The sequence below is a fragment of the Dendrobates tinctorius genome, unplaced genomic scaffold (genome assembly GCF_039654945.1).
Source record: "Dendrobates tinctorius isolate UK_male_01 unplaced genomic scaffold, ASM3965494v1 ptg000243l, whole genome shotgun sequence".
NCBI classification, from domain to species: Eukaryota; Metazoa; Chordata; class Amphibia; order Anura; family Dendrobatidae; genus Dendrobates; species Dendrobates tinctorius.
The window spans coordinates 1,735,761-1,762,936 of record NW_027361910.1 but is presented as its reverse complement, the minus strand read 5'-3'; the positions used below and the strand labels follow the sequence as shown (position 1 = coordinate 1,762,936).

The 27,176-nt window shown below is 46.0% G+C and overlaps 1 protein-coding gene across 3 annotated transcripts in view; it reads left to right on the top strand.

The window, feature by feature from the left end:
- The window catches only part of SFSWAP (splicing factor SWAP), a 194,198-nt gene that overhangs the window by 145,993 nt on the left and 21,029 nt on the right, over positions 1-27,176 (top strand). For all 3 annotated transcript variants that reach the window (XM_073557037.1, XM_073557038.1, XM_073557039.1), the window contains 2 exons: positions 8,315-8,565; positions 17,883-18,017. In XM_073557037.1, the coding sequence (XP_073413138.1) occupies positions 8,315-8,565; positions 17,883-18,017 (386 nt within the window). The remainder of the gene's footprint in view (positions 1-8,314; positions 8,566-17,882; positions 18,018-27,176) is intronic.

Below are 27,176 nucleotides of genomic sequence, written 5' to 3'. Positions count from 1 at the left end.
TATTATGAAATGTCACGCATATGCAGTAAATAGATTAAAAAGCATGCACGTTTATGGAAATCCGAGTGCATGCTCATTCCGTTTAATTAGTCTCTGCTAAGTGTTCATGATTTCATTAGCACCAATCAAAGCCGAAGCCCAGACACCTCTAGACCCAGCATTCTGAGGGGGATAATGATGCATCCTAATTGCAAAATGAAATTGTTTTCTCCTTCCTGGCTGAACATATGATGGCAGAAACCTGATTTCTGAGTACTGCAGGGTGGAATTGTCATAATGCCTTACATAGTCTTCTAAAAGGAAAAAAAAAGAAATTTTGTTGCATTGTGATGCTCTAAAGCATTGCATGCACATTTTAAAAGAAAAATAATCTGGTCTCCATGTTACTAGAATATTGATGAGCAATCAGTAGGATGAGGAAATGTGTGTTGGTAGTGGTGATAAAATAAGCTGAGGCACTCCGTGATATTTGGAAGTTGCAAGTAATTTCTTATGAAATAGGCTAAGGTGCAGTAGTGCGGGATAATGTGTGGCATACTGCACCTCCTTCACCTTGGGCATGCACACTGTTTGCTTGCTCTCTTCACCATTACTTGCTTGACACAGTGACTACACGATAAAGACCCGGACGGGGTCGAAGCATCCTTTATTTCATCGCTCATGTCCCTTTAACCCACATTACAGCTTTTTGTGAATATTTCACTAAAAAATGACTTGCCGCCATCGTAACAGACTACAAAGTCAGTCTGTATGCAATCCCTGCAACACATTCACCATCACGGTCCTGGTATAAGCCCCAGTGCACAGACTGTTCACATGTCTCCTGACTCAAAATTGACTGCCTAATAGGCATATATGAGTCTGTCTGGTTTGGATCAGGAACCCCCTGAACAGTCTGTGCATCACTGTCCATACCTCTAACACAGATGTGCGAGTGCTTCATTACTGTGCATGCATTTAAAGCGGGATTCTCATCTCCAAAAACACATACTGAGAGGGAATTTAGATTATGAGCCCAATCGGGGACAGTGATGATAATGTGTGCAAACTGTAAAGCGCTGCGGAGTAAGTTACCGCTATATAAAAATAAAGATTATTATTATCATCTCCAAGATGCTATTCCAATAATATTAGCAAATACCTCCAATTAGAAATGTAGTATCAAAGCCATACCTTTTTAGTTCTTTTTTCGTTTGTTTGTTTTTTTTGTGTGTGTGATTTATTTATTCTTTGCTTCCTGTGTTGTGGAAAAAAAAAAATCCGCTTAATGCCATATTCTAATTGGGGTGCTTGCCATGGACCACATTGCCCAATAGTTGAACAGATGTGGGCGCTTTCATCGTTGGTGTCTTTTCTGGACAAGCGCTGCTTGCAGTGTGTATGTAATACAGCCGGTCTCCTGTGGAGGTTCTCCGCTTGCAGTATTCCACGATTCCACCAGACATCGGCACAAGGGTTCCCCGCAGTAGTGCAGACCAGAGGAGCGCTGTGCAGTTTTCTAGGCTTTCAGAAGTGCGGGGGGGTCTCTTTCTCTGCTTTTCTCTAATTGTTCCTGCTGACTCATTCTTGGTTTCCTATCCTTTATTCTCCTGCCGTCTTCCAGAACATCATCTCGGCGTAAGTGATCTTTTCTTCTTCCTAATTACTTGAGTTTACTTGAATACAAGAACTGCTGAATACTTTGTGACTGTAGTCTGTTATTCAGCGGAGAGGAAGCACCGTGCTGTTTGTGTTGTGCAATTTGCTCATCAATTAGCTCCTGGCCAGAAAAAGAACTTCGTACAATCGTAGCATATTTTATTTCTCAATTTGTGAATTTGGAAGAGAAACTCATTTTTTTTTTTCTAACAAGACTGGTGAGCGTTATCAGGGGTCCTCCCATTATACTTGAATAGGCAGTAATCCTGTGTATCTCTTTTGAAATTAAAGGGAACTTACACCATTTTTATATTTTTTTCATTCTGTAGGCTTGCTAATCTAAAAAGTAGCAAAGTGAGCTTGCACTACCGCTCTCACTGCCTCTCTGCTGCCCTACGAAATTCTCTGTGTATTTGGCTTCAGTGTTGATGTCACGAATACAGCACTTAACCACTGCAGCCAATCGCTGGGCTCAGCAGTCTTATGTTCTGCATTTTCATCACTGTGCGTAGTCATCACGTACTGCACCCATGATGTGCTAAAGCAGAAAGGGAATGTTAAAGGGAACCGGTCACCAGTTTTGTCCTGTGTAAAGTTATACTATGACCTTTATCAGCGTCTATGCTGCAGTCCATCAATGGTTATATAACCCCTTGACTCACCCAGTATATACCCAAAAAACCTCTTGAAATTCTCCTGCGTGTTAATCCTGTCTGTCGTTCTGATGAGTGTGATTTCTGCAGTCTCCATCCCTACCGCTGCTGACAGCCCGTCCTCCTGCTAATTGACGTGGATGAAGCCTCCTACGTCATCCTTATAGCCGGGCGAAATGTCGTGCCTGTGCAGAGAAATCGCCATCTCATGCCCTCGTACTATGACCGCAATAGGCCAGAGCATAAGGCATAGAGCGGGAGGACTTCAAAAGGTTTTTTGGGGGGTATGCAGTGGGAGTCTAGGGCTTAATTTGACCATTGATGGAATGCTTTTGTTTGACACAGGACAAAACTGGGGACAAGTTCCATTTAAGCTAATTATGTAAACCCATATAATGAAAAATGCAGGTAGAAACCATTTTAAAATGGAAAGCATATTGTGATGTTTTCCAGACAGAAGCAGCGTCAGCATAGCCATTTTCTCAACGCCGAGTTCCCTTGTCAGTGATCCCTGTATGCAGATTCTTTCACGTTGTTCCCTTTCCCTGTTTTTGCATAGATCATCATAATACCCTTTAAAGGGTGCGCGGCTGTTTTATGAATCCTGTGAAGGAATTTACCGAACAACTCCCTAATGAGTAACATTTCCAAAAGTTTTGAAACGCCTAATAAAATATTAAATTTTTAATTACTACTACAATAAAACAAAGACCTAAATCTTGAGCTTGCTCTCCGCCGGAACAAACGCCTGTTCACGTTGGCTTTTAGCGTGGCCTATAACAGGTTTACAATAATTAGCCTGGTTTTGGCAAGTGGTGTAAGTTCATAGAGTTTTTGTGTCCTCGGCCGCCTCATCAGAATCATTGATACAAAAGCAATTAGAAACGCCTGCGACAACCCTCTAAAACATACTCTGCCTACTATTGATTTTGTGTATGCAGCTTGAAATAGAACTGATGGATGAGGGGGAAGCCGGCCAATTCTTACGGGAAAAACAACTTAAAACTCCGTTTTAACTGTATTGACTTTGAGGCCCCGGTGTTTATGCAGTCAGATGTATTCACATACTGTATATTGTTTTTAAATTGCTGTCATGGTTTTATAGATCTTCGTTTCTGCGGGGGACATGGTTTTAAATTGTTTCGAAAAGTGACCTAAAGATATTTAACTTAGTTTCTGCAATTTCTCTTACTCAAACTTTTTCAGGAGTAGCTGGATTGTTTCTATTTTTTATTTTAACAAAACACTTCTAGAACTACAAAACCTTATTTTGTAAAGGTGCTTTCACTTTACATCTTGGCACTTATTTATTGGTCCTGTCAGGGCTTATGTCCGAATCCACTGCAAAACTGAATTTTTGCGTATGAGCCAACGGGGCCATACGCTATAATGGTGCCGACGTGGCGAATATGTGCATCATTTCCGGGAGTGTTCTCATTCTGGAGACGGACACCCTTACCCCAGAGGATGCCACAAGTGGTGTGGTTATATGCGTAGGGTCTCTGGTCCTCATCACATTTTCATGCCTTATTCAAGGTTTTTGTTTCTTTCATTTAGGTTGAATAATTTTCCACCTAACACAATTTCCCCTGTTTTTTTGTGGTTTCACCATTTCGGTTAGGTTTGTCTGACTTTTATGTCTGAAAGTGATCCTATACAGCTCAGTATGGGACATTCCCCTCTTGTGTATTATTTTTTCTGAATTGGTACACTTCTACATTCTATACCATGAGCGTTTACTTTTGTATTTGGTTTGACTAGCCGGTCTGACTTTTGATATTTATTATAGTGATCCTGTGCAACTCAGTATTCGACTTTCCTTCCTTTGATATACATTTTTCTGTATTGATGTATTTATACATTCCTCATCATGAATGTTGTTTGTATCTAATGTTTTATTATCGTGTTTCATACTTATCGTCCCTTTTTTTGGATATCTGCGTTACTATTTATTTGGCAGATGAGGACCGGTGTTAGCTTTATGATAGTACCTCACCATCGATGTATATGTATGGCACATTAGCTTTTTAACGTTTTGTGTCTTGTCACTTGTCTCGTGTTTTTTAATTTAATAATATTTCTGTTTATATGGTAATCCCAAACATCACAGTATTATTGTTGCCTAGAAAAATTGGCATTTCCAAAAATTCACAAATCAAAAAGGGAGAAAACGGAAACTGTGCCATAAAATTAAGTTTTAATTAAGCATCATTAAAATACACAGCAGTACAATACAATATATCTATGGGAGCAATTAATGCCAAAAAACAGGCCTATACACAGGTATAAAGGAGGCTCCAAACAAAGATTATTATGCACAAGTGTGGATCCTATAGTTCATTTATCAAAGCGCGTTATATATCAATGGTAGTCCAACTGGAATCCACAGGACTTAAGAATCCAAGAATATTGTGAAAAAAATATTTCTAAATGGAGTATATATCTATGATAAATACCAAGGATCATAAAATCTTATTTTAATAAGAAGCCAATATAAGCCTCAGTCATATGGAGGCAACAGTATGCATATAGTTAATCAGACAATGCGTGGTGCAAAATATAAGCAAAAGTGCTAGAGTAAATATAGCTGTGACATGCAGCAGAAAATTATGAATCTCCAGATAGTAAGAGTATATGCATATAAAAAACCAATCCTAAACTTAGTGCAACAGACAAACATGCTGGAGAGTAATGCATAGTGCAATCATAAAAACGCACGAGCTGTTATGGACATAAGGTGGCATTATATAAAGCAGAACTGGAGAGGAAAGCGTTAAAGACTGCTGCTGCAAGGCAGATACTGTACCTGGATGGCCGTGGCCATCATAGGGGTGCAACTATAGGATCCACACTTGTGCATAATAATCTTTGTTTGGAGCCTCCTTTATACCTGTGTATAGGCCTGTTTTTATGCATTAATTGCTCCCATAGATATATTGTATTGTACTGCTGTGTATTTTAATGATGCATAATTAAAACTTTATTTTATGGCACATAGTTTCCGTTTTCTCCCTTTTTTGATTTGTATATGGTAATCCCATAGCATTTACATCATTTCTTTTTTTTTTTTTTTTTTTGTACTATTGTCCTTCAAGTATTTGCTAGGCAGATGGTGCCCTCAAAGTTCCTCCTTTTTCAACCTTTAGTTTGCATCGATACGGCCTGTTATGTATGATCATTAATAGTATAGTTTATCGAATAACATTATCTTTGCTGTAATGTTATTTGGATGTCTGTTTTGTTGGTAAACTGTGGCCCATTTTCTTCCCGGGATAACATGTTTTTTTGAATCCAAAATCTTTTTGCAAAATCACCTGTGGAAAAAAAAAGAACATAATGTAATAACTTAAATTAAAAGTATAAGGCTGGTTTCGCACACATTCGTGTTCCATGGTCTGAGTGCATACAGTGATGTGCCGCCTGGCCGCAGGTCTCCTAACCTAAACTCAAGAGCCTTATTTATGCCCATGAGGCTGTCAAGTTCTGGTCAGGAGAACCGCTGCCAGTCAGTACATTGCAGTATGTACGCGGACCGTGAAACCAGACTAAGGATGTACTTGTTAGACACATTTTCAGTTCTTCAGGTTTGCACTTTGAGAGTTGCCTACTGTCCTGCTGAGCATTTACTTATTACCATAACATTTAATTCTGAACGTTTTTCTTACAAACGATAAAAGATTGGTTTGGGTAACAGACACTAGAGCGCTGTTCTTCGTTGACACTTTTTTTACTGGAAATTAGGTAGCTGTTGCTCCTGGAAGGCTAGGGGCACACTTCACATGTTCACCTATCCTACAGTCTACATCAGGAGCTTTTCCTTACAAACACTGTAATATCACCATAAGCGACTTTTCACGAGACGGTGATCAAACGTGTGTTCTTTATGCCTCGATTTGGCTGATGTGTGTGGTGGACGGATGCCTTGGCATCCATTCTTACTGTGCACTCTGCACGACCATATACCTCCTGTGTGTGTGCACAGGGACTGTATACTGATAGTACAAACGGACACACGGACTGTATGCTGATGGTACAAACTGACTCACGGACTGTATGCTGATGGTACAAACGGAGTGGATACTGATTGTACAAACGAACACACAGACTGTATGCTGATGGTACAAACTGACACACGTACTGTGTAATGATGGTACAAAAGGACACGCGGACTGTATGCTGAGGGTGCAAGCGGACTGTATGCTGAGGGTGCAAGCGGACTGTATGCTGAGGGTGCAAGCGGACTGTATGCTGAGGGTGCAAGCGGACTGTATGCTGAGGGTGCAAGCGGACTGTATGCTGAGGGTGCAAGCGGACTGTATGCTGAGGGTGCAAGCGGACTGTATGCTGAGGGTGCAAGCGGACTGTATGCTGAGGGTGCAAGCGGACTGTATGCTGAGGGTGCAAGCGGACTGTATGCTGAGGGTGCAAGCGGACTGTATGCTGAGGGTGCAAGCGGACTGTATGCTGAGGGTGCAAGCGGACTGTATGCTGAGGGTGCAAGCGGACTGTATGCTGAGGGTGCAAGCGGACTGTATGCTGAGGGTGCAAGCGGACTGTGTGTGCTGAGGGTGCAAGCGGACTGTGTGTGCTGAGGGTGCAAGCGGACTGTGTGTGCTGAGGGTGCAAGCGGACTGTGTGTGCTGAGGGTGCAAGCGGACTGTGTGTGCTGAGGGTGCAAGCGGACTGTGTATGCTGAGGGTGCACACAAATAAACTGAACTCTTTAAAGCAACCAGTCGGCACTGTTTTGCATATGGAAGTAGTCATGTGGCTGTGTAGTCTCTTGTTCCCCTCATACAGAAAAAGCTCAATTTTTTTTGTACAGAGATCTGATGTGCCAGTCTTGGGAAATCCAGCGTAGAAACCATATACAAATTGGGTGGAGGATCATACGACCTTCTGCACTCCCAGCCTGATTTACATATGGCTTTTATGCTATATTTCACATGGCCACCACATTGGATTTTTACAAAAATGTATATATTTTTTTCTTTTTTATTGGGGGCCAAGCACACATACAGCCGTACCACTACTTCCATATGTAAACATGTGCAAACTGGTTGTCTTTAATTCTGAATTCCAGTAAACATCAATTTAATAATGGTTACTTTTAGGCAGTAATGTTAAAGACTAATTTGCAATTTTAAGGCCTAAAACTAAAATGTTTTGACAGCAAAGCTTCAATTTAAGCAGTGTTGTAGTATGGAAATGAGACTGTAGAGAAAATGAAGGGTAATTATGGAAGCATGTTAATAAACACATCCTTTCATGAGGGTGTAAAGACGCCACTTTGTGCGGTTATGATTTTCACTGCAAGCTCGGAGTATGATTTGTGCATGTTTTTTCCCTTCATCTCTATTTTCCTTTCCATCATAAAGGAATAAGATGAAAAAGCATAGTGTTAGTAATCTCTTAAATGGATTACTTGGCTAAACTTGCGTCTGAAATAGGATGAAATGTTAACGTTTCCCCTTAATCCATTGATAGTACTGCTGTGACCTATTATTGCTAGAATATGTAAATCAGAGCGGCTGAGTGGTGTTACATGAGCAGGTGATGTTTTATGCCGACTAGGTTTTTCTTGTGTAGTTCCATACATGCTTGTTTGCAAGGTACCAGCAAGCTCAGAAGAAAGATGTTAGAGAGGTGAAGTGAGTCTGCAGAGATTTAAAGGATCACTGTGCAGCCCTCCAGGGAGAAACTGGTCCAAACATGCTGCGTCCCGTATCTGTCATCAGCTTCTCAAAAAAAAAGTGGTCGGCAATGAAATGCAGCCTGAATGCTAGCTTCAGTATCCTCAGACCTGTTGAATGCTCCTGGACTTTCATATTGTCCTATAGTTTGGATGTTTCAGCATTAATAGCCCATCATCCTAAAGCCCCGAAGGACCCATTAGCATTTAAAGATGTTAGTACTGTCTCCAGAAGAGATTTAGCGAATGAATGAATCTCCAGTTTTCTTTTAATGTTCCAATATTTTTCTTCATTACCACTTGGTCTAATAGATTCTCTTGTCTGTTTTCAGGATGTGGACGCCATGAATTGTGATTTCCTCCCAGAGGACATCATTGTGCCTACAACAGAGTACCCTGTGACAGCAAGGTCTCCAATTCGTGAATACTCACGTGACGAAAAGGAGAAAAAGAAGAAAAAGAGAAAGAAACGATCCAGATCAAGATCTCGATCACCAAAGATGTCTTATGAGTCGAAATCCCGGTCTCATTCAAAAGTGAAGCATTCTCTTCCCACAGCGTACCGAACAGTTAGGCGTTCCAGGTACATCCGTCATGTCCTCTGCCTTTATCATTCACTCCACTTTTAGTTTGTTCTGTCAGATGTGCAGTGCTATGTGAAAATTTGCTTTTGTTGTACAGTTAGCTGCAGAAGTATATCGTCCATGACCAAGTCTTTGTAATTTGGACTCTGCATGCCATTATTTTTTATTTAAAATGAAACAGTTGAGGTGCAATTGTAGACTTTTTTCACTTTAGTTAAAAGGGTTGAACAAAAATATCTTGTGAAACATTTAGGAATTGCAACCATTTTCCTACTCTGCCTCCTCATTTCGGGAGTCAAGCATAGTTGTACAGACTAACATTTCTATAAATTAAATGTTCATTTTTAATACTTTTGTAGACAATCCTTTACAACCAATGACTGCCTTTAGTCGTGGTCACTCCCAGACTCTGGGTTTCCTCCTTTGTGATGCTTTGCCTTTACTGCAGCTGACATCAGTTGTTGCTTGTTTGTGGGTCTTTCGGTCTTAAGTTTTGTCTTAAGCATGTGAAATGCAGGCTCGATGGGGTTGAGATCTGGTGATTGACTCGGCCATTGCAGAATATTCCACTTTGTTGCCTTAAACTTTTGGGTTGCTTTTGCAGTGTTTTTGTCATTGTCCATCTATACTGTGAAGATTCGTCCAATCAGTCTTGCTGTATTTGGTTGAAACTAAGCAGAGTATATCCCTGTACAATTTAGAATTTACCCAGCTGCTTTGGTCTTCAGCCACATCATCAATAAACACTAGTACATTAGTTCCATTGAAAGCCATGCATGCCCAGGCTACCCCACAGCCTCCACCATGTTTTACAGAGGATGCAGTGTGCTTTGGATCATGAACAGTTCCAAGCCTTCTCTATTCTTTCTTCCCATCATTTTGGTACTGGCTGATCTTGGTTTTATCTGTCCAAAGAGTGCTTTTATAGAACTGGGCTGGCTTAATTTTTTTTTTTAAGGCTAAACAATGGTTTACACCTTGTGATGAAACTGCTGTATTTGCTCTCAAGTCTTCTCTTTATGGTAGACTTGTATACTGAAACACCTACTTCTTGGAGAGTGTTCTTCACTTGGGTGGATGCTGTGAAGAGGTTTTTCTTCACCATGGAAAGTATTCTGTACCACAGTTGTCTTCCATGGATGTCTAGGCCTTTTTAAGTTCCCTAGCTCACCACTGTGCTCTTCTTCTTTCTTTCTTACTTTTTTTTTGTTGTTTGGTACATACTTGTTGTGGGTTCACAACAGCTTCCAAATGCCACACCTAGAATCAGCTGCAGACCTTTTACCTGCTTAATTGATGATAGATTCACAAGGGAAAAGCCCATTAAAGTGATTTTGAGATAATTATCCAATTACTTTTCGTCCCTTTTTAAAAGGGGCAACTACATAATAAAGAAAAACTGTCAGCAGGATTGTGCACAATAATCTACACAGTGCCAGGTCGGCGCCGTTAGATTGACTAAAGGGAACCTGTCAGCATGATTGTGCTCAGTAAGGCCTCTTTCACACATCAGTTTTTTGCCGTCAGTCGCAATCCGTTGTTTTTAGAAAAAAATGGGTCCAGCGACTGATGACGCTGGATCTGTTTTTTTTTCTTATAGACTTGTATTAGCGACGGATGGCCTCACATTTGGTCCGTCGTTCACTGGAGCCATTGGAAATTTTGTCCATCTGGCGGTGACGACGGACAAAGCAACGTTTTTTGTCTCCGTCAAAAAGCCAGACAGCGACAGATCCAGCGCCGTCCGTCGTTGGCTATAATGGAAGCCTATGGGCGCAGGATCCATTGCTGTCCATCAAATGATGGAATCCAGAGACAGATTCCATTTTTTTAACTTAGCATGTTCCAATTATTATTACCAGGTAGGGCAGTCAGATCCAGCGAAAAAACTGATCCGTCGCATCAGTTTTTCACAATCTGCAACGGATCCGTTTTTTTCCAAAACTGCAGGATTGCTACTGGTTGCAAAAAACTGATGTGTGAAAGAGGCCTAACCTGCATATTTTAAAACGCTGTATTTACTAAGCTCTCACTCCAGTTAGGATGTGAATACCCTCAAATTAAAGTCTGTAGTTTAAGCCCATATTGATTTTATATATATATATATATATATATATATATATATATATATATATATATATATAGCTGTACCTGGAATGTTTTGGTAAGCCGCTAAAATGCCAAAACTTGTAACTGTCCAAATATTTTTGGACCTAAATGTGTGTGCATGATATTTCAGTGCCAGGGATGCATTATGGTGATATGGGCACTGGCAGCATTACTTGGGCACAGTTTGGTGACTGAGGACCTGGCTCTGTTAAATTTAAAAATAAAAATATTTGCTCCTTGAAGTGCCAGTCTTGCCTTCCCACATTGTAACCTTGTAAGGCAGGTGTGATAAATATTGCAAGCTGCCCCAATGTATTTACTAATGCTAATTATAGTGGTTTGAAAAAACCACTATATTGTAATCCGAACGCTGCTAACTTATTCTTCTTCTTATTATTAAGTTGATTTCCGCAATTAATGCGGCCCGAACCGCTACACGCACAGACTCCATTGAGGTGTCGTTTCGAAGCCAGCGTCCATGAGAGGTGTGCTAAGTATTTTTCGTGTCGATCGGATTTGTAGTTTTTGCGCAATTTGCGTTTGAAAAATTTTTTTCCCGTCATTGGAATGCACTGTCTCCAATGCTTTTCAATGGGAAATGGCAAAACGTGCCCTGAGGCGATTGAAATGGCAGTTAAGCTCATTGATGTGCGCAGGCAGACCCAGTTACTATGCCAACGCCTACAAACGTCACATGACGCCCCGAGGACAGAGCTTCTGCCACATAATATCAGCTCTTAAAGCGAAACCCACAGCACAAATGTAAATCTAGCTTCATCACATGACACATGCCCCTGGTAGAGAATGTCCGCCAAAGTGGATTTAGAAGAAGCCCAGTGAGCCAAACTAGCTCTTAAAGGGCCGACGCGCCAAAGTGATTGTTAAAGGGCCGGCGCACCGAAATGAGTCTTAAAGGGCCGACACGCCAAATCGAAAGCTGAGTGACCACAGGCTCCAAATGGGAGGCTGATCGACCCCCCGGCCTCCAGATCGGAGGCTGAGCCACCCCGGCCTCCAGATCGGAGGCTGAGCCACCCCGGCCTCCAGATCGGAGGCTGAGCCGCCCCGGCCTCCAGATCGGAGGCTGAGCCGCCCCGGCCTCCAGATCGGAGGCTGAGCCGCCCCGGCCTCCAGATCGGAGGCTGAGCCGCCCCGGCCTCCAGATCGGAGGCTGAGCCGCCCCGCCCACCAAATCGGAGGCTGAGCCGCCCCGCCCACCAAATCGGAGGCTGAGCCGCCCCGCCCACCAAATCGGAGGCTGAGCCGCCCTGCCCACCAAATCGGAGGCTGAGCCGCCCCGCCCACCAAATCGGACCCGCTGAGCCGCCCCGCCCACCAAATCGGACCCGCTGAGCCGCCCCGCCCACCAAATCGGACCCGCTGAGCCGCCCCGCCCACCAAATCGGACCCGCTGAGCCGCCCCGCCCACCAAATCGGACCCGCTGAGCCGCCCCGCCCACCAAATCGGACCCGCTGAGCCGCCCCGCCCACCAAATCGGACCCGCTGAGCCGCCCCGCCCACCAAATCGGACCCGCTGAGCCGCCCCGCCCACCAAATCGGACCCGCTGAGCCGCCCCGCCCACCAAATCGGACCCGCTGAGCCGCCCCGCCCACCAAATCGGACCCGCTGAGCCGCCCCGCCCACCAAATCGGACCCGCTGAGCCGCCCCGCCCACCAAATCTGACCCGCTGAGCCGCCCCGCCCACCAAATCTGACCCGCTGAGCCGCCCCGCCCACCAAATCGGACCCGCTGAGCCGCCCCGCCCACCAAATCGGACCCGCTGAGCCGCCCCGCCCACCAAATCGGACCCGCTGAGCCGCCCCGCCCACCAAATCGGACCCGCTGAGCCGCCCCGCCCACCAAATCTGACCCGCTGAGCCGCCCCGCCCACCAAATCTGACCCGCTGAGCCGCCCCGCCCACCAAATCGGACCCGCTGAGCCGCCCCGCCCACCAAATCGGACCCGCTGAGCCGCCCCGCCCACCAAATCGGACCCGCTGAGCCGCCCCGCCCACCAAATCGGACCCGCTGAGCCGCCCCGCCCACCAAATCGGACCCGCTGAGCCGCCCCGCCCACCAAATCGGACCCGCTGAGCCGCCCCGCCCACCAAATCGGACCCGCTGAGCCGCCCCGCCCACCAAATCGGACCCGCTGAGCCGCCCCGCCCACCAAACCGGACCCGCTGAGCCGCCCCGCCCACCAAACCGGACCCGCTGAGCCGCCCCGCCCACCAAACCGGACCCGCTGAGCCGCCCCGCCCACCAAACCGGACCCGCTGAGCCGCCCCGCCCACCAAACCGGACCCGCTGAGCCGCCCCGCCCACCAAACCGGACCCGCTGAGCCGCCCCGCCCACCAAACCGGACCCGCTGAGCCGCCCCGCCCACCAAACCGGACCCGCTGAGCCGCCCCGCCCACCAAACCGGACCCGCTGAGCCGCCCCGCCCACCAAACCGGACCCGCTGAGCCGCCCCGCCCACCAAACCGGACCCGCTGAGCCGCCCCGCCCACCAAACCGGACCCGCTGAGCCGCCCCGCCCACCAAACCGGACCCGCTGAGCCGCCCCGCCCACCAAACCGGACCCGCTGAGCCGCCCCGCCCACCAAACCGGACCCGCTGAGCCGCCCCGCCCACCAAACCGGACCCGCTGAGCCGCCCCGCCCACCAAACCGGACCCGCTGAGCCGCCCCGCCCACCAAACCGGACCCGCTGAGCCGCCCCGCCCACCAAACCGGACCCGCTGAGCCGCCCCGCCCACCAAACCGGACCCGCTGAGCCGCCCCGCCCACCAAACCGGACCCGCTGAGCCGCCCCGCCCACCAAACCGGACCCGCTGAGCCGCCCCGCCCACCAAACCGGACCCGCTGAGCCGCCCCGCCCACCAAACCGGACCCTCTTTGGCCCCACCCACCAAATCAAGCCCTGAGGAGCCCAGGCCAAGGAATCCTGAGGGGTCCCACCCTCCAAATCAGACCCCGAGGCCAAAGTGGCCCCTGAGAGGCACCCACAATTAAAACGGATCCTGAGTTGAAAGTCTTGCAGGGGCAGCAGGCAGGGCAGCCCGGGCACCATTTCAAACCACGATCTGTACTTCCTTCAGGAAATACACATCTAGTATTAATGTTTTAATCCAAACGCTGCTAACTTATTCTTTTTATTCAGTTGATTTCCGCAATTAATGCGGCCCGAACCGCTATACGCACAGACTCCGTTGAGGTGTCGTTTCAAAGCCAGCGTCCACGAGAGGTGTGCTAAGTATTTTTCGTGTCAATCGGATTTGTAGTTTTAGCGCAATTTCCGTTTGAAATTTTCTTTCCCATCATTGGAATGCACTGTCTTAATGCTTTTCAATGGGAAGGTAAAACATGCCCTGAGGCGATTCAAATGGCAGTTAAGCTAATTGATAAGCGCAGGTAGACCCAGTTACTATGCCAACGCCTACGAACGTCATATGACGCCCCCAGGACACAGTTTCTGGCACATAATATCAGCTCTTAAAGCGAAACCCACAGCACAAATGCAAATCTAGCTTCATCACATGGCGCATGCCCCTGAGTGAGTATGTGCGCCAAAGTGGATTTAGAAGCCCAGTGAGCCAAACTAGCTCTTAAAGGGCCGACGCACCTAAGTGACTCTTAACGGGCCGGTGTACCAAACTGAGTCTTAAAGGGCCTGCGTGCCAAATCGAAAGCTGAGTGACCCCAGGCTCCAAATCAGAGGCTGATCGATCCTGGCCCACATAAAGGAGGCTGAGCCACCCTGGCCTCCAAATTGGACCCATAGGGGCTGTGCCCACAAAATCATACCCTAAGGGGCTCCACTCACAAAATCGGACACTACTGGGCCCCGGCCACAAAATCGGACCCTGAGGGGCCCCACCCACCAAATCGGACCCTGAGGGGCCCCGCTCACCAAATCGGACCCTGTGGGGCCCCGCATAACAAATCGTACCCTGAGGTCCCACGCTCACCAAATCGGACCCAGAGTGGCCCCCGCCCAGCAAATCGGACCCTGAGGGGCCCCGCCCAGCAAATCGGACCCTGAGGGGCCCCGCCCAGCAAATCGGACCCTGAGGGGCCCCGCCCAGCAAATCGGACCCTGAGGGGCCCCGCCCAGCAAATCGGACCCTGAGGGGCCCCGCCCAGCAAATCGGACCCTGAGGGGCCCCGCCCAGCAAATCGGACCCTGAGGGGCCCCGCCCAGCAAATCGGACCCTGAGGGGCCCCGCCCAGCAAATCGGACCCTGAGGGGCCCCGCCCAGCAAATCGGACCCTGAGGGGCCCCGCCCAGCAAATCGGACCCTGAGGGGCCCCGCCCAGCAAATCGGACCCTGAGGGGCCCCGCCCAGCAAATCGGACCCTGAGGGGCCCCGCCCAGCAAATCGGACCCTGAGGGGCCCCGCCCAGCAAATCGGACCCTGAGGGGCCCCGCCCAGCAAATCGGACCCTGAGGGGCCCCGCCCAGCAAATCGGACCCTGAGGGGCCCCGCCCAGCAAATCGGACCCTGAGGGGCCCCGCCCAGCAAATCGGACCCTGAGGGGCCCCGCCCAGCAAATCGGACCCTGAGGGGCCCCGCCCAGCAAATCGGACCCTGAGGGGCCCCGCCCAGCAAATCGGACCCTGAGGGGCCCCGCCCAGCAAATCGGACCCTGAGGGGCCCCGCCCAGCAAATCGGACCCTGAGGGGCCCCGCCCAGCAAATCGGACCCTGAGGGGCCCCGCTCACCAAATCGGACCCTGAGGGGCCCCGCTCACCAAATCGGACCCTGAGGGGCCCCGCTCACCAAATCAAACTGAGGGGCCCCGCTCACCAAATTGGATTCTGAGGGGCCCCGCTCACCAAATTGGATTCTGAGGGGCCCCAACCACAAAATCGGACCCTGAGGGGCCCCGGACACAAAATCGGACCCTGAGGGTCCCCACCCACAAAATCGGACCCCGAGGTACCCCAACCACAAAATCGGACCCTGAGGGGTCCCGCCCACAAAATCGGACCCTGAGGGGCTCCGCTCACCAAATTGAACACTGAGGGGCCCCGCTCACCAAATCGGATTCTGAGGGGCCCCGCCCAGCAAATCGGATTCTGAGGGGCCCCGCCCACAAAATCAGACCCTGAGGGGCCCCGCCCACCAAATCGAACTCTGAGGGGACGCGCTCACCAAATCAGACCCTGAGGGTCCCCGCTCACCAAATCGGACCCTGAGGGTCCCCGCCCACCAAATCGGACCCTGAGGGGCCCCACTCACCAAATCGGACCCTGAGGTTCCTCGCCCAAAAAATAAGACCCTGAGGGGCTCCGGCCACAAAATTGGACCCTGAGGGATCCCGTCCACCAATTCAAGCCCTGAGAAGTCCAGGCCACCGAATCGGACCCTGAGGGGCCCAACCCACCAAATCAGACCCTGAGGGGCCCCAAAAGTGGCCTCTGAGAGGCACCCACAGTTAAAACAGATCCTGAGTTGAAAGTCTTGCAGGGGCAGCAGGCAAGTCTCTTAAAGGGGCAGCCCGGGCTCCATTTCAAAGCACTATCTGTACTTCCTTCAGGAAATACACATCTAGTTAGTAATTGATAATTCTCTCTTTGGCCATAATCTTTATATTTGTATGTCCTTTATCTATTTTTTAAATTGACACAATTATAGAAAACAGCTCTTCTCTTGGTTCTCCGGTTTCCCAAAGAAGCACAGATGTCCCATAGTCCATATCTTTAGATATCCTGTTTTTTCCTTTTTTATTTCTTTAGTGTTATTGACTGCTACTTAAATGCTTTTCATCCAAGCAAGGTTAGTCATTGCTGTTACTTATACACCCACACAGCCTTTATGGTGTGATAAGTGAATGAACCTTGCCTCATACAAAACACTCGCAGAAAGTACAGGATTTGCTCTTGGCTTTTTAGCAGAATATCTACGATGGTCTGACGGCCTTTTCTAATGGTTGGGCGCCCTACCATCATTGTGGACATTAGACTGAGAGCAATTGTAAATAGAAACACCAGCAAAGAATATCAAATGTCCATGCTATAAGGCGACTCAATATCATACTTCAATAAAGGAGGAAAAACGAGTATATATATAGCCAAAAGTACAGAGAAAAATTGTATTTATCAAAAGTTATACTTTATTAAATATATGTAATACAAACATCATATATTAACAAACATGCCTGGACATACATCAGTGTCATGTGACTAACTCCATGGGTCAATATAATGACCAGGAAAAGCGGGACCCAAAATTTAAATAACACATGCACCATACAAAAAATGATCATATAGAAAGTTAAAGGTTGTTAAGAAACACATGTTATCCAGCGATAGGGATTAAACAGTACTGACTTCCCCAAGCATACAATTCCTATATCGCCAGGTAAACAACCTCCCATAGACACTAATTAGCGCCTTTACAAGTGTATAATCCAGTGCACGGTAAAGGAGAGATTTATGAAAGAATTGGTACAGAATAATTACCCATAGTGGTGTGTATAAAGTCCCATCTAGACCTTGGTCACGTACCCCGACGCGCATTTCGCGTACACAAGGTGTCGCTTCCCATTAGTGTCTATGGGAGGTTGTTTACCTAGCGATATAGGAATTGTATGCTTGGGGAAGTCAGTACTGTTTAATCCCTATCGCTGGATAACATGTGTTTCTAAACAACCTTTAACTTTCTATATGATCTTTTTGTATGGTGCATGTGTTATTTAAATTTTGGGTCCCGCTTTTCCTGGTCATTATATTGACCCATGGAGTTAGTCACATGACATTGATGTATGTCCATGCATGTTTGTTAATATATGATGTTTGTATTACATATATTTATTAAAGTATAACTTTTGATAAATACAATTTTTCTCTGTACTTTTGGCTATTTATACTCGTTGTTCCCCCTTTATTGAATTAGACTGAGAGCAGTTGCCTGACTGATGCTGCTTTACATTTCTCTTCCTTGGCTAGTACCATTTCTGTGAACCTGCTCTGATGATCTTTGCTTATCTTCCATAATTTGGAAGGCATATTTCTGCACACGTACTAGCAATTGGACCTCAGACCAAGGCCATGCTGAATTATCACGAATTTGTAATGCAATGTATTAAGAAAAGCCACGTTTGTGTTCCCACCCACCACTATAATAGTTTCCCTCTATACCTGCAGATACACATTTATATGTTCCCCTACTTTCATAATACAAATTTTTTTTATTAGATCACGTTCAAGATCACCCAGGAAACCACCACAGACTACAGAAAGAAGAAGGGAGGATGACCGAGAGAGAGACTTCCCATGTTCTTATCGTGTTGGACACAACCCCGGAAACAGCAGGAAGCGTTCTAGATCACGGTACGAAGGCTCTAGTCAAAGCTACCCAGAAAACACATCTAATGGCTCACATCCAAAGAGATTGGCTATGCCACATGTTTAGGCGAGAAGAAATGGTAAAAAATTGTAATAGAAAATAGCCTCAAAGTGCTGTAGAAATAAAAAGCCAAAAAATTGCACCTATTCAAGTGTATCTGTCATTGTGAAAGATAATAATCCCTCTTGGTACACAGTCCACACTGGTGCAGACTGACCTTAGTTCTCAGGGTGCAGTCGCAGAAGTTGCATATGAGCAGGGAAAGTTTTGGCGAGTATGTCAAACTAGTGCATAAGCCCCAATTATATCTGAAGGCCAAATAGGGTTCTGGTGATGTTCATGGAGACGGTCCATCAGCCTCCTACCATGCCAATGTGGTTGTTATATTAGAGGGGGCTGATGGTCTGATCACATGCTCCTCCACAAGGGGACATTTTGTGGATAGGAGCACTCTGCAGTCTCAGAGAGGTTGTACTGACAAGTGCAGAAAGAGGACCCGTAATACTTGCAAGTGCCTCAAAATCAATCCATTTGATAAGGGTTGTGCATGATGCTGAAATTCTACTTTGTATAAATTTGCGTTTTTGCCTTGCCATGTGAAGTCCTGTTTACAGAGGAAAATGGTAAAAATATTTTGTTACTGTTAGTAATTGATGACAGTCTTTTAAGTGATTGCCCGTGTGTTATTTTCACATGCACCAACCAAATGGATTAATAAAAAGAGAATTAAAAAGTCCGATGTACTGCACCCTTGCCATTCCATCACCCTTCAGTCTCCTAGTGTTTCTGGACATGGCTGTAGGGTTAGCATCACAGTGACATCCCGTGGCTGCTGTGTACAGACACCGGGCTCTGCTTTCTGTTGTCATCACTGTGGAGGCCACTGATTGGCTGCATCAGCCATATGATGTCAATACATCAGCGCAGAGAGTTGGCGATGGGATGCCGGGGCAGCTACTCCTGACTCTCTATTCACAGACACTCCCTTTTAAGTAGTCATCTTTGTATTGGTGTTGCAGCTCAGTAGCCATTCCGTGCTCTGTGCATGGAGAATTTCCCCCTCTTTCTCATCTTGTTAAAGAGATCCATTTTATCAGACTGTGGGGTCCCTCCCGCCTGTGACTGTAGAGCCTTTGTCATTGCTTGGTCTTCTCCGAGATGAGAAGTAATTATATTTTGGCTCACTGTTATTTCTGTGGCGCAGTATTGGTTGGATGACAATAAGTGTTTTGTTTGGGGGTATATATATATATATTTTATTTTCCATTAATATTACAGTGGGGGAAGAGACAAGTCGTCTTTGTGCAGTTTTATATAGTTATGTTTTTGTCCTTTATCTGAGAGCATCAGCCACAGATGTGCTAATGAATATTGTCTCCAGACCTGGTGATCTTGCTGTGCTTTGTAGTACTTTTCCACAGCTTTGGAGCCGGTAAAGTTCTTGCAGACACAGCGCGAGACTGACGGAGCTTTGTGTCTTTTCACAATGCACGTTCCTTTTTCCTTCGGCACTCGAGTGTTGTCCAGACTCCTGGTGCTTCTGTGTACTCGAACTCTGCGCTGCTGAAGGCGATACATCTGAGCGCACGAGTTATGTAAATGCGCAGGTACGCATCGCCCGCTGAGGACATTCATGGAATTAGGCGTCCTCGGGCTTCTGAGACAGCTCAGACTCTCCGTCCATTACAGAATGATGATAATTAGCAGATACATGCAGGATATTGTGACATGGAATAATGACCTAGGAAGGCTCTAGCATTACTAAACCATGAAATACTCTGGATTAATGGAAAGCTACACAGTATCTAATGCTTTAGGCTTACAAAGCAGGTAGAAATATGTGCTGGACGATCAGATGGTGGATTAAAGGTATTTTGCTGTAATTTTCTGTGTTATTTTGAGTATTGCTGGTTACAAACATAAACTGCTGATGGACATGTAGCGCTTGAAAGTCGTGCGCCTGTCGCTTCGCCACTTGTGATCTTGACTCCTGTGGCTTCTGGACTCTACTAACACTTAATGATTAAAACTTTGTAGTATATCTTATCAGAGAAATCTGCTTCTTTCTTTGCCAGGATTGATCAGACATTCTCAACACTGAGATATAATCTGTATCCAGTGCAAACAGACTTTCCCATTACCAGGACTGTGATGCAGTGTGGTAACATGGGTGTCCAATCGGCGCTGGCATCAGGCTCCGCCTTTGTATGAACTGAACATGTGGAGAAAGCCAGGGCTGCTGCTCATACCGGACTTCCTCTTCATGCTTAGTTTGTCCAAAGTCGTAGACGGTGGGCGTCGGACACGACGTGTTATTCCACCACATCATAGCCCCGTGACAGCAAGTGCCGACACGACTGGAACAGTGCCGGCACGGGAGGTGAGTATGAGCTTTATTATTTCATCATGGCCAAAACATTTAGTTTCAGAAGGGGTTGTCCAAGTAGTGGACAACCACTGTAAGGTTTTGGCTACAGAAAAAAAAATGCTGCAAAAATTGCCACGTGTGAATTTACAACCAAGAATTACTGGAAGTGAATATGCTTGTAATTTCTGTAGACATTCTGTTTGTTTTTCCCCAAACTGGTAACAAGACATGTCGAATTTAGACTGATAAACCTTTCTTCATATGCATGGATAAATCAGGAGCCCTTTTATCAGTGTAGATTGGCTGATGAAGAGTACAGGGAAATGCTTGGTTTTGAGGAGATTCGGCCGGCCTATGTCATGTCACGCAGTATGGATGTCCTTTATGACAAGATATTAGGTTATGATGATAAATGTAGTGATCGAGGAAGCTAGGTTTGTTCAAGACTCTCATCAAAGTTTTTATATTAAAGGGAACCTGTCACCAGGTTTTTCCCATATGAGGTAAGGCCAGTGCCTGTAAGCTCTTATATACAGCATTCTAATATGCTGTATACATGCCACCAAACCTGCAAGACAAGAAAAAGACCTTTTATTATTCTCACCTACTGGGCAGTCTGGTCCGATGAGTGTCACTGGTCTTAATCCTGTGCTGCCTCTCTTCTTGTATTCCCCATCCTCCTTCCCGTTTTTCGTGTGGATGAGGCATCCTATATCATCCACACAGTGTCCAGCATGGTGCTCCTGCGCAGGCGTACTTGTCTCTACCCTGTCACGGGCAGAACAAAGTATTGTGACAAAGTATGCGCATTGCTGTACTTTGCTCTGCCATCGACAGGGCAGAGAAGTATGCCTGCGCAGAGGCGTGATGCCAGGGACACTGTGTGGATGACTTAGGATGCGTCATCCACGTGAAGCAGTGCAGGAGGACTGATCACAACAAAAAGGGAGGCACCGGATCAGGGACGCCCAGCATATCGGCTCCCCCCCTCCCATAGGGGAGTATAATAAAAGGCCCTTTTTGTTGTCTTGCAGACCATAAAAGCTGTATATGAGGGTTACAGGTACTGCCTTACCTCTTCTGGGGAAAAACCTGGTGACAGATTCCCTTTACTATATTGCTATCCTAATATTATGTACTTACAATTGCTCATTATGCCTTTCTACCCAGCTAATTCTTCTCCTTTCTCTGCTCTATATAGAAGCAGAAAGTCTTTTTTTTTTTTCTGCAGAAATTATTCCCCTCTTCAACTCCTAACCCAGCTGCTCTGCCCTTTGCCGTTGATTTTTGCAGTGACCTATGACTCATACAGGGTAAATTGACCTCCTGTTTCTACATGGAGCTTAGAAGGATTCAGCTAGTTAGTGTTCATTCATGTGCGGTCATAGACCTAATGGAAAACAGAAGAAATAACTGGGTAGAAGGGGAAAAATTAGCAATTGTTATTACTCAGTGCTATATAATGATTGCTATATATTAAGAGGATAACACTTTTGATAGGAGTGCTTGTGACATAATAGTGCATGGCGTCAGATTATTGAAACCCCCCATGTAACCATTTTTTGTATGGAGTGGTGATCAAAGTGAAAGTGATGTACCACAGACTCTTCTAGGATTAGCACACTGTGTTGTTGGGCCACAGTCTACATCTGATTGAGTTTTCCTGCATTAAATTTGGACCCCTGAAGCACGTTGTGCATACTGCTGTCATGGTGCCAGGCAGTGCTCCTTCATTCACTTGCTCTACCCACCTCATCAGCCCAGCCTCAGCCCTAAATACACAGTACATGCCTTGTCATTCACTTATTATACTTATTTGGGTATTACACATCTTGCCAGCCTGATGATAAACTGGTTATCCTACTGATAAAGGATACAAAGTGTGGGTGTTAAGAGAGACCTGTCCAATCACATTAAACTAAGGGAAAGGTGGAGATAATGGGAAAAAGGGTATAGGTACATCCATAATGCATGAGCCCCTCTGTGCTAAAAGAAATCCCCCCATCCCGGGTGTTGTTTGACTGGATCGGTAGTCAGAATCTGACTCTTACATTGGCTTGTCATCCTGGTACATGGGTTGGCGGTGGCTGAGGCCTTGCCCCACATTCAGCTTGCCAATGGCTGCAGGTTAAACCTTATAAAGAGGTTTCAGCCACGGTGACTGCCACATTGTGGTTTTTATTACCTTACTTTCCTGCCTATTCTTGGCCAAAGGCTGCTGCTGTGTGCCAGACCAACATAACCCCACTGTTGGCTTCCTGTGTAGGCCATGCATCCACCACGAGATGTCTTATAAGCCTTCTATACGTTGCCCTGCAGTATCCGTTCATTTTGTTTCCCTTCATTTCAGTGGTCCCGCAGATAATATCGTAAGAAAGCTGCTGTTTCTGCTGGAGTGCGCTTGTGAGTTTAGCTAGCAATTAAGATACATTGTGAGAAGCTCTTATTCGCGCCCTTCTTGCTCCTGCAATGATTCACCATTACACTGTGTAATAAGTGTGACAAATTAGAGCAATTTAGCTCATAGATATTCTTATATTCTCGGAGGGTCATTTGTGAAGTCGGCTCTTAACATTTGTCCGGTTGAATGATGGTGCCGTTCACATTATTGGAATATGAGGCTTCTGTAGATTTAGATATTGGTGCCCAATCTCGGATTTTGCTGTTCATGTTAGGGTTTTGATGGATTTAGGATTGCAGAACTCTCCTCATGTAGGTAAAATGAATAGAAGCCTTTCTGTGTAAATGTTTAATGAGAAGTTTCCAATTGTTGTACAGCGGGAAGAACTTTGCAGACAGATAAAGATGAATGTGCCCCTCATACAATATGTATATTGTAGCAAATTATGAAATCTATTCATTATTTTTCTGACTTGTGCGGGAACTTTGCTTACAACAGGCAGTCTATTTTTGTTCTAATGATCTGTAGATTTCTACGGGACACGTTAAAAAGATGAAAAGGGCAACAGTTTCCTTCTTTCCGTCCATGCATGCTGTCATGAGCGTTCTCATCCAGTCTGTGTGTCTGGCCTCCTGGTAGGATAAGTAGATGCTGCGCATACATGTACTTTGCTGAATTCTCTACACCCATATATTTACTTATAATAGAACAGGGTGCTTGCTATATCAGGTGGCAAAGGGCCAGAATTGAACAATATAAGAAAAAAGACACCACATACTGATAAGCACACCTTAATCGCAATAAAATATTCCAAAGTTTGAGTAACAAGAACAACCGATAAGATCATTTAGAATCCACAATTGTCACTCTCAAGCATACTCCCCTAAGGGAACAATGTACTAACTAGACATCCCACAGTATATAATGATAAATGCATTAGAAAAAGTGCAATTAACAGCAAAGGATTTGGAGAAGTAATGCAACATTGAACTCATTATAGTCACGTGACATGCATGTATGCAGAGAAACCCCAAGATCTAATATGGGGAAATTAATATATCAAGGTACACAAGAAATGCAAGTGGGTGGGGGTAGTATCAGCAGATAACCACCTAATATTGTTGTATGAGTCCATGAAGACTCAAACAAAGTTACAGACCATGATGCAAAATTGCGCACATATAGACATGGAGTTTATAATGCAAAATCAATTCTAAAGTCAATGTGAATATAGATCAAATAGTACAATATTGCATATCTGACCGGACCTACATCTATATATCCTGCCTGTCTAGCTAAATGTGGAGGGTTAGAATAACCAGGCAGGATACACAGATGTAGGTCCTGTTAGATTTGCAATATTGTACTATATGATATATATACATGGACACACTTGTACATGGATGCAATCATAAATGCGCTCACCAGCTACATGGACACACTTATACATGCAGTCAGTCTATATCTACAGACACTCTTATACACACTATTACATAACATGAACAGATACAGGCAACAGACAAATTATAATGATTATACTCTATCCCAGACCTGGGCAAAGTTCAGCCGGCGGGCCACATGTGGCCCTATGGCTGTTCCAGTCTGGCCCGCCGACCGAGACAACCGAGGGGCTGAAAACAGTGGTCCACGGTCCGCACCGTGCCTACCAGCAGTCTCCGCACGCCTACCCGCAGTCTCCGCTCTCCATCCATGCTGACTGCATTGTTGAAGGAGGGGCCTCCGCCACTTCCTCCACCAACCATCGTGTGAAACAGCTGACGTGGTGATGTCATCACGTCAGCTGTGTACTGCGGAGAATCAGCGCATCGGACATTGGTTAGAAACTGTGTGGGCCTCAGATGCTGGACATGGGGAGGCTATGTGGGCCTCAGATGCTTTACATGGGGAGGCAGTGTGGGCCTCAGATGCTGGACATGGGGAGGCTGTGTGGGCCTCAGATGCTTTACATGGGGAGGCAGTGTGGACCTCAAATGCTTTACATGGGGAGGCTTTGTGGGCCTAATACGATATGTTAAAGGGGCTGTATTTGGGTTCAAATGGTATATAGGGGGATGTTAGCATACTTAATTCTGCTCAATATTAAGTTATATAATCTTAATATAATTATAATATGTTGATATTAATATTGAGTATAATTAATTTCAGCCTATTGGTTCGGCCCCCTCCACAACAGTCATTGTCTCTCGTGTGGCCCCTCGAGAAAATTAATTGCCCATCCTTGCTCTAGCCCCTAGTCCAGTGCCCATATACCCCATCATACATGTCCTCCATCCCATAGTCCCGTGCCCATCACATATCCTCCATCCCATAGTCCAGTGCCCATACACCCATCACACATCCTCCGTCCCATAGTCCCGTGCCAGTATACCCATCATACATATCCTCCATCCCATAGTCCAGTGCCCATATACCCATCACACATCCTCCATCCCATAGTCAACCATTATGACATCATAATGAGGGGTGGGGCTTGCAACCTATGATGACATCAGCGTCGCCATGGCAACTATTATGACATAATGAGGGTCGGGGCTTGATACACACTTTTTCCCCATTATGTAGATAGGGCCAAAATTGTTTGGTGAATTGGAACGTGTGGGGTTAAAATTTCGCCTCACAACATAGCCTATGACGCTCTCGGGGTCCAGACGTGTGACTGTGCCAAATATATAGCACTGCCTCTTATGAAAATTGTCATCTCATTCCTCTCTTGTGAGCAGCTGCAATAATTGTGTGGATTTCCTGAAGAGCGCACAGGCTTGGTCCTTGTCTCTGTTCATGGTGTGACCCCAAGGGGCCTCCTCCGGTCCCAGACCTTTGTCATGCAGCTGCTATACTTTTGACTGTTTTTCCAGAAAAATTTTTTTAGAAATACATCGGAGTACAAGTTGCAAACCTCTACAGCTCTCAGGTTGCTCCTACATCTGTAGTTAGATTTACCCCCATTTTACAGTTCGGAGAGCAGCAGAGACGCTATTCCAGAAGAAATGGGTTTAGTATTGGCTGCCGCATCTGAACAGTATATGACAAGCCTGTCTCATATAGCACTCCTGAGAAGCAGTGTTTTTATAACACAACATGTCCAATCCACACGATGGAGTTGCATTCTGGAGAATCATCTGTACACATAAATCATAGTAGATCAATATCTAGGGTCACATAATCAACTTTGGGAGTCTCCATTCTGCTGCCTCCTCAGCAAGGCTTATCCAGACCTTTGTGAAATGCAGAGCAGTGTTCTCATTGATATCCATCCTCCAGTTTCCTTTTTTCCCACTGAGCTTGTGGTTATGGTTCCCCAGATAAACAGGATTTGTCGTCTTTGTCATTGTGCATCTTGCGGTTTGAGATATATTACAGTCGCTGCATGCGCTGGAACATACAGTGCCTACAAGTAGTATTCAACCCCCTGCAGATTTAGCAGGTTTACACATTCGGAATTAACTTGGCATTGTGACATTTGGACTGTAGATCAGCCTGGAAGTGTGAAATGCACTGCAGCAAAAAAGAATGTTATTTCTTTGTTTAATTTTTTTTTTAAATTGTGAAAAGTTTATTCAGAGGGTCATTTATTATTCAACCCCTCAAACCAGCAGAATTCTGTTTGGTTCCCCTAAAGTATTAAGAAGTATTTCAGGCACAAAGAACAATGAGCTTCACATGTTTGGATTAATTATCTCTTTTTCCAGCCTTTTCTGACTATTTAAGACCCTCCCCAAACTTGTGAACAGCACTCATACATGGTCAACATGGGAAAGCCAAAGGAGCATTCCAAGGCCATCAGAGACAAGATCGTGGAGGGTCACAAGGCTGGCAAGGGGTACAAAACCCTTTCCAAGGAGTTGGGTCTACCTGTCTCCACTGTTGGGAGCTTCATCCGGAAGTGGAAGGCTTATGGAACTACTGTTAGCCTTCCACGGCCTGGACAGCCTTTGAAAGTTTCCTCCCGTGCCGAGGCCAGGCTTGTCCGAAGAGTCAAGGCTAACCCAAGGACAACAAGGAAGGAGCTCCGGGAAGATCTCATGGCAGTGGGGACATTGGTTTCAGTCAATACCATAAGTAACGTACTCCACCGCAATGGTCTCCGTTCCAGACGAGCCCGTAAGGTACCTTTACTTTCAAAGCGTCATGTCAAGGCTCGTCTACAGTTTGCTCATGATCACTTGGAGGACTCTGAGACAGACTGGTTCAAGGTTCTCTGGTCTGATGAGACCAAGATCGAGATCTTTGATGCCAACCACACACGTGACGTTTGGAGACTGGATGGCACTGCATACGACCCCAAGAATACCATCCCTACAGTCAAGCATGATGGTGGCAGCATCATGCTGTGGGGCTGTTTCTCAGCCAAGG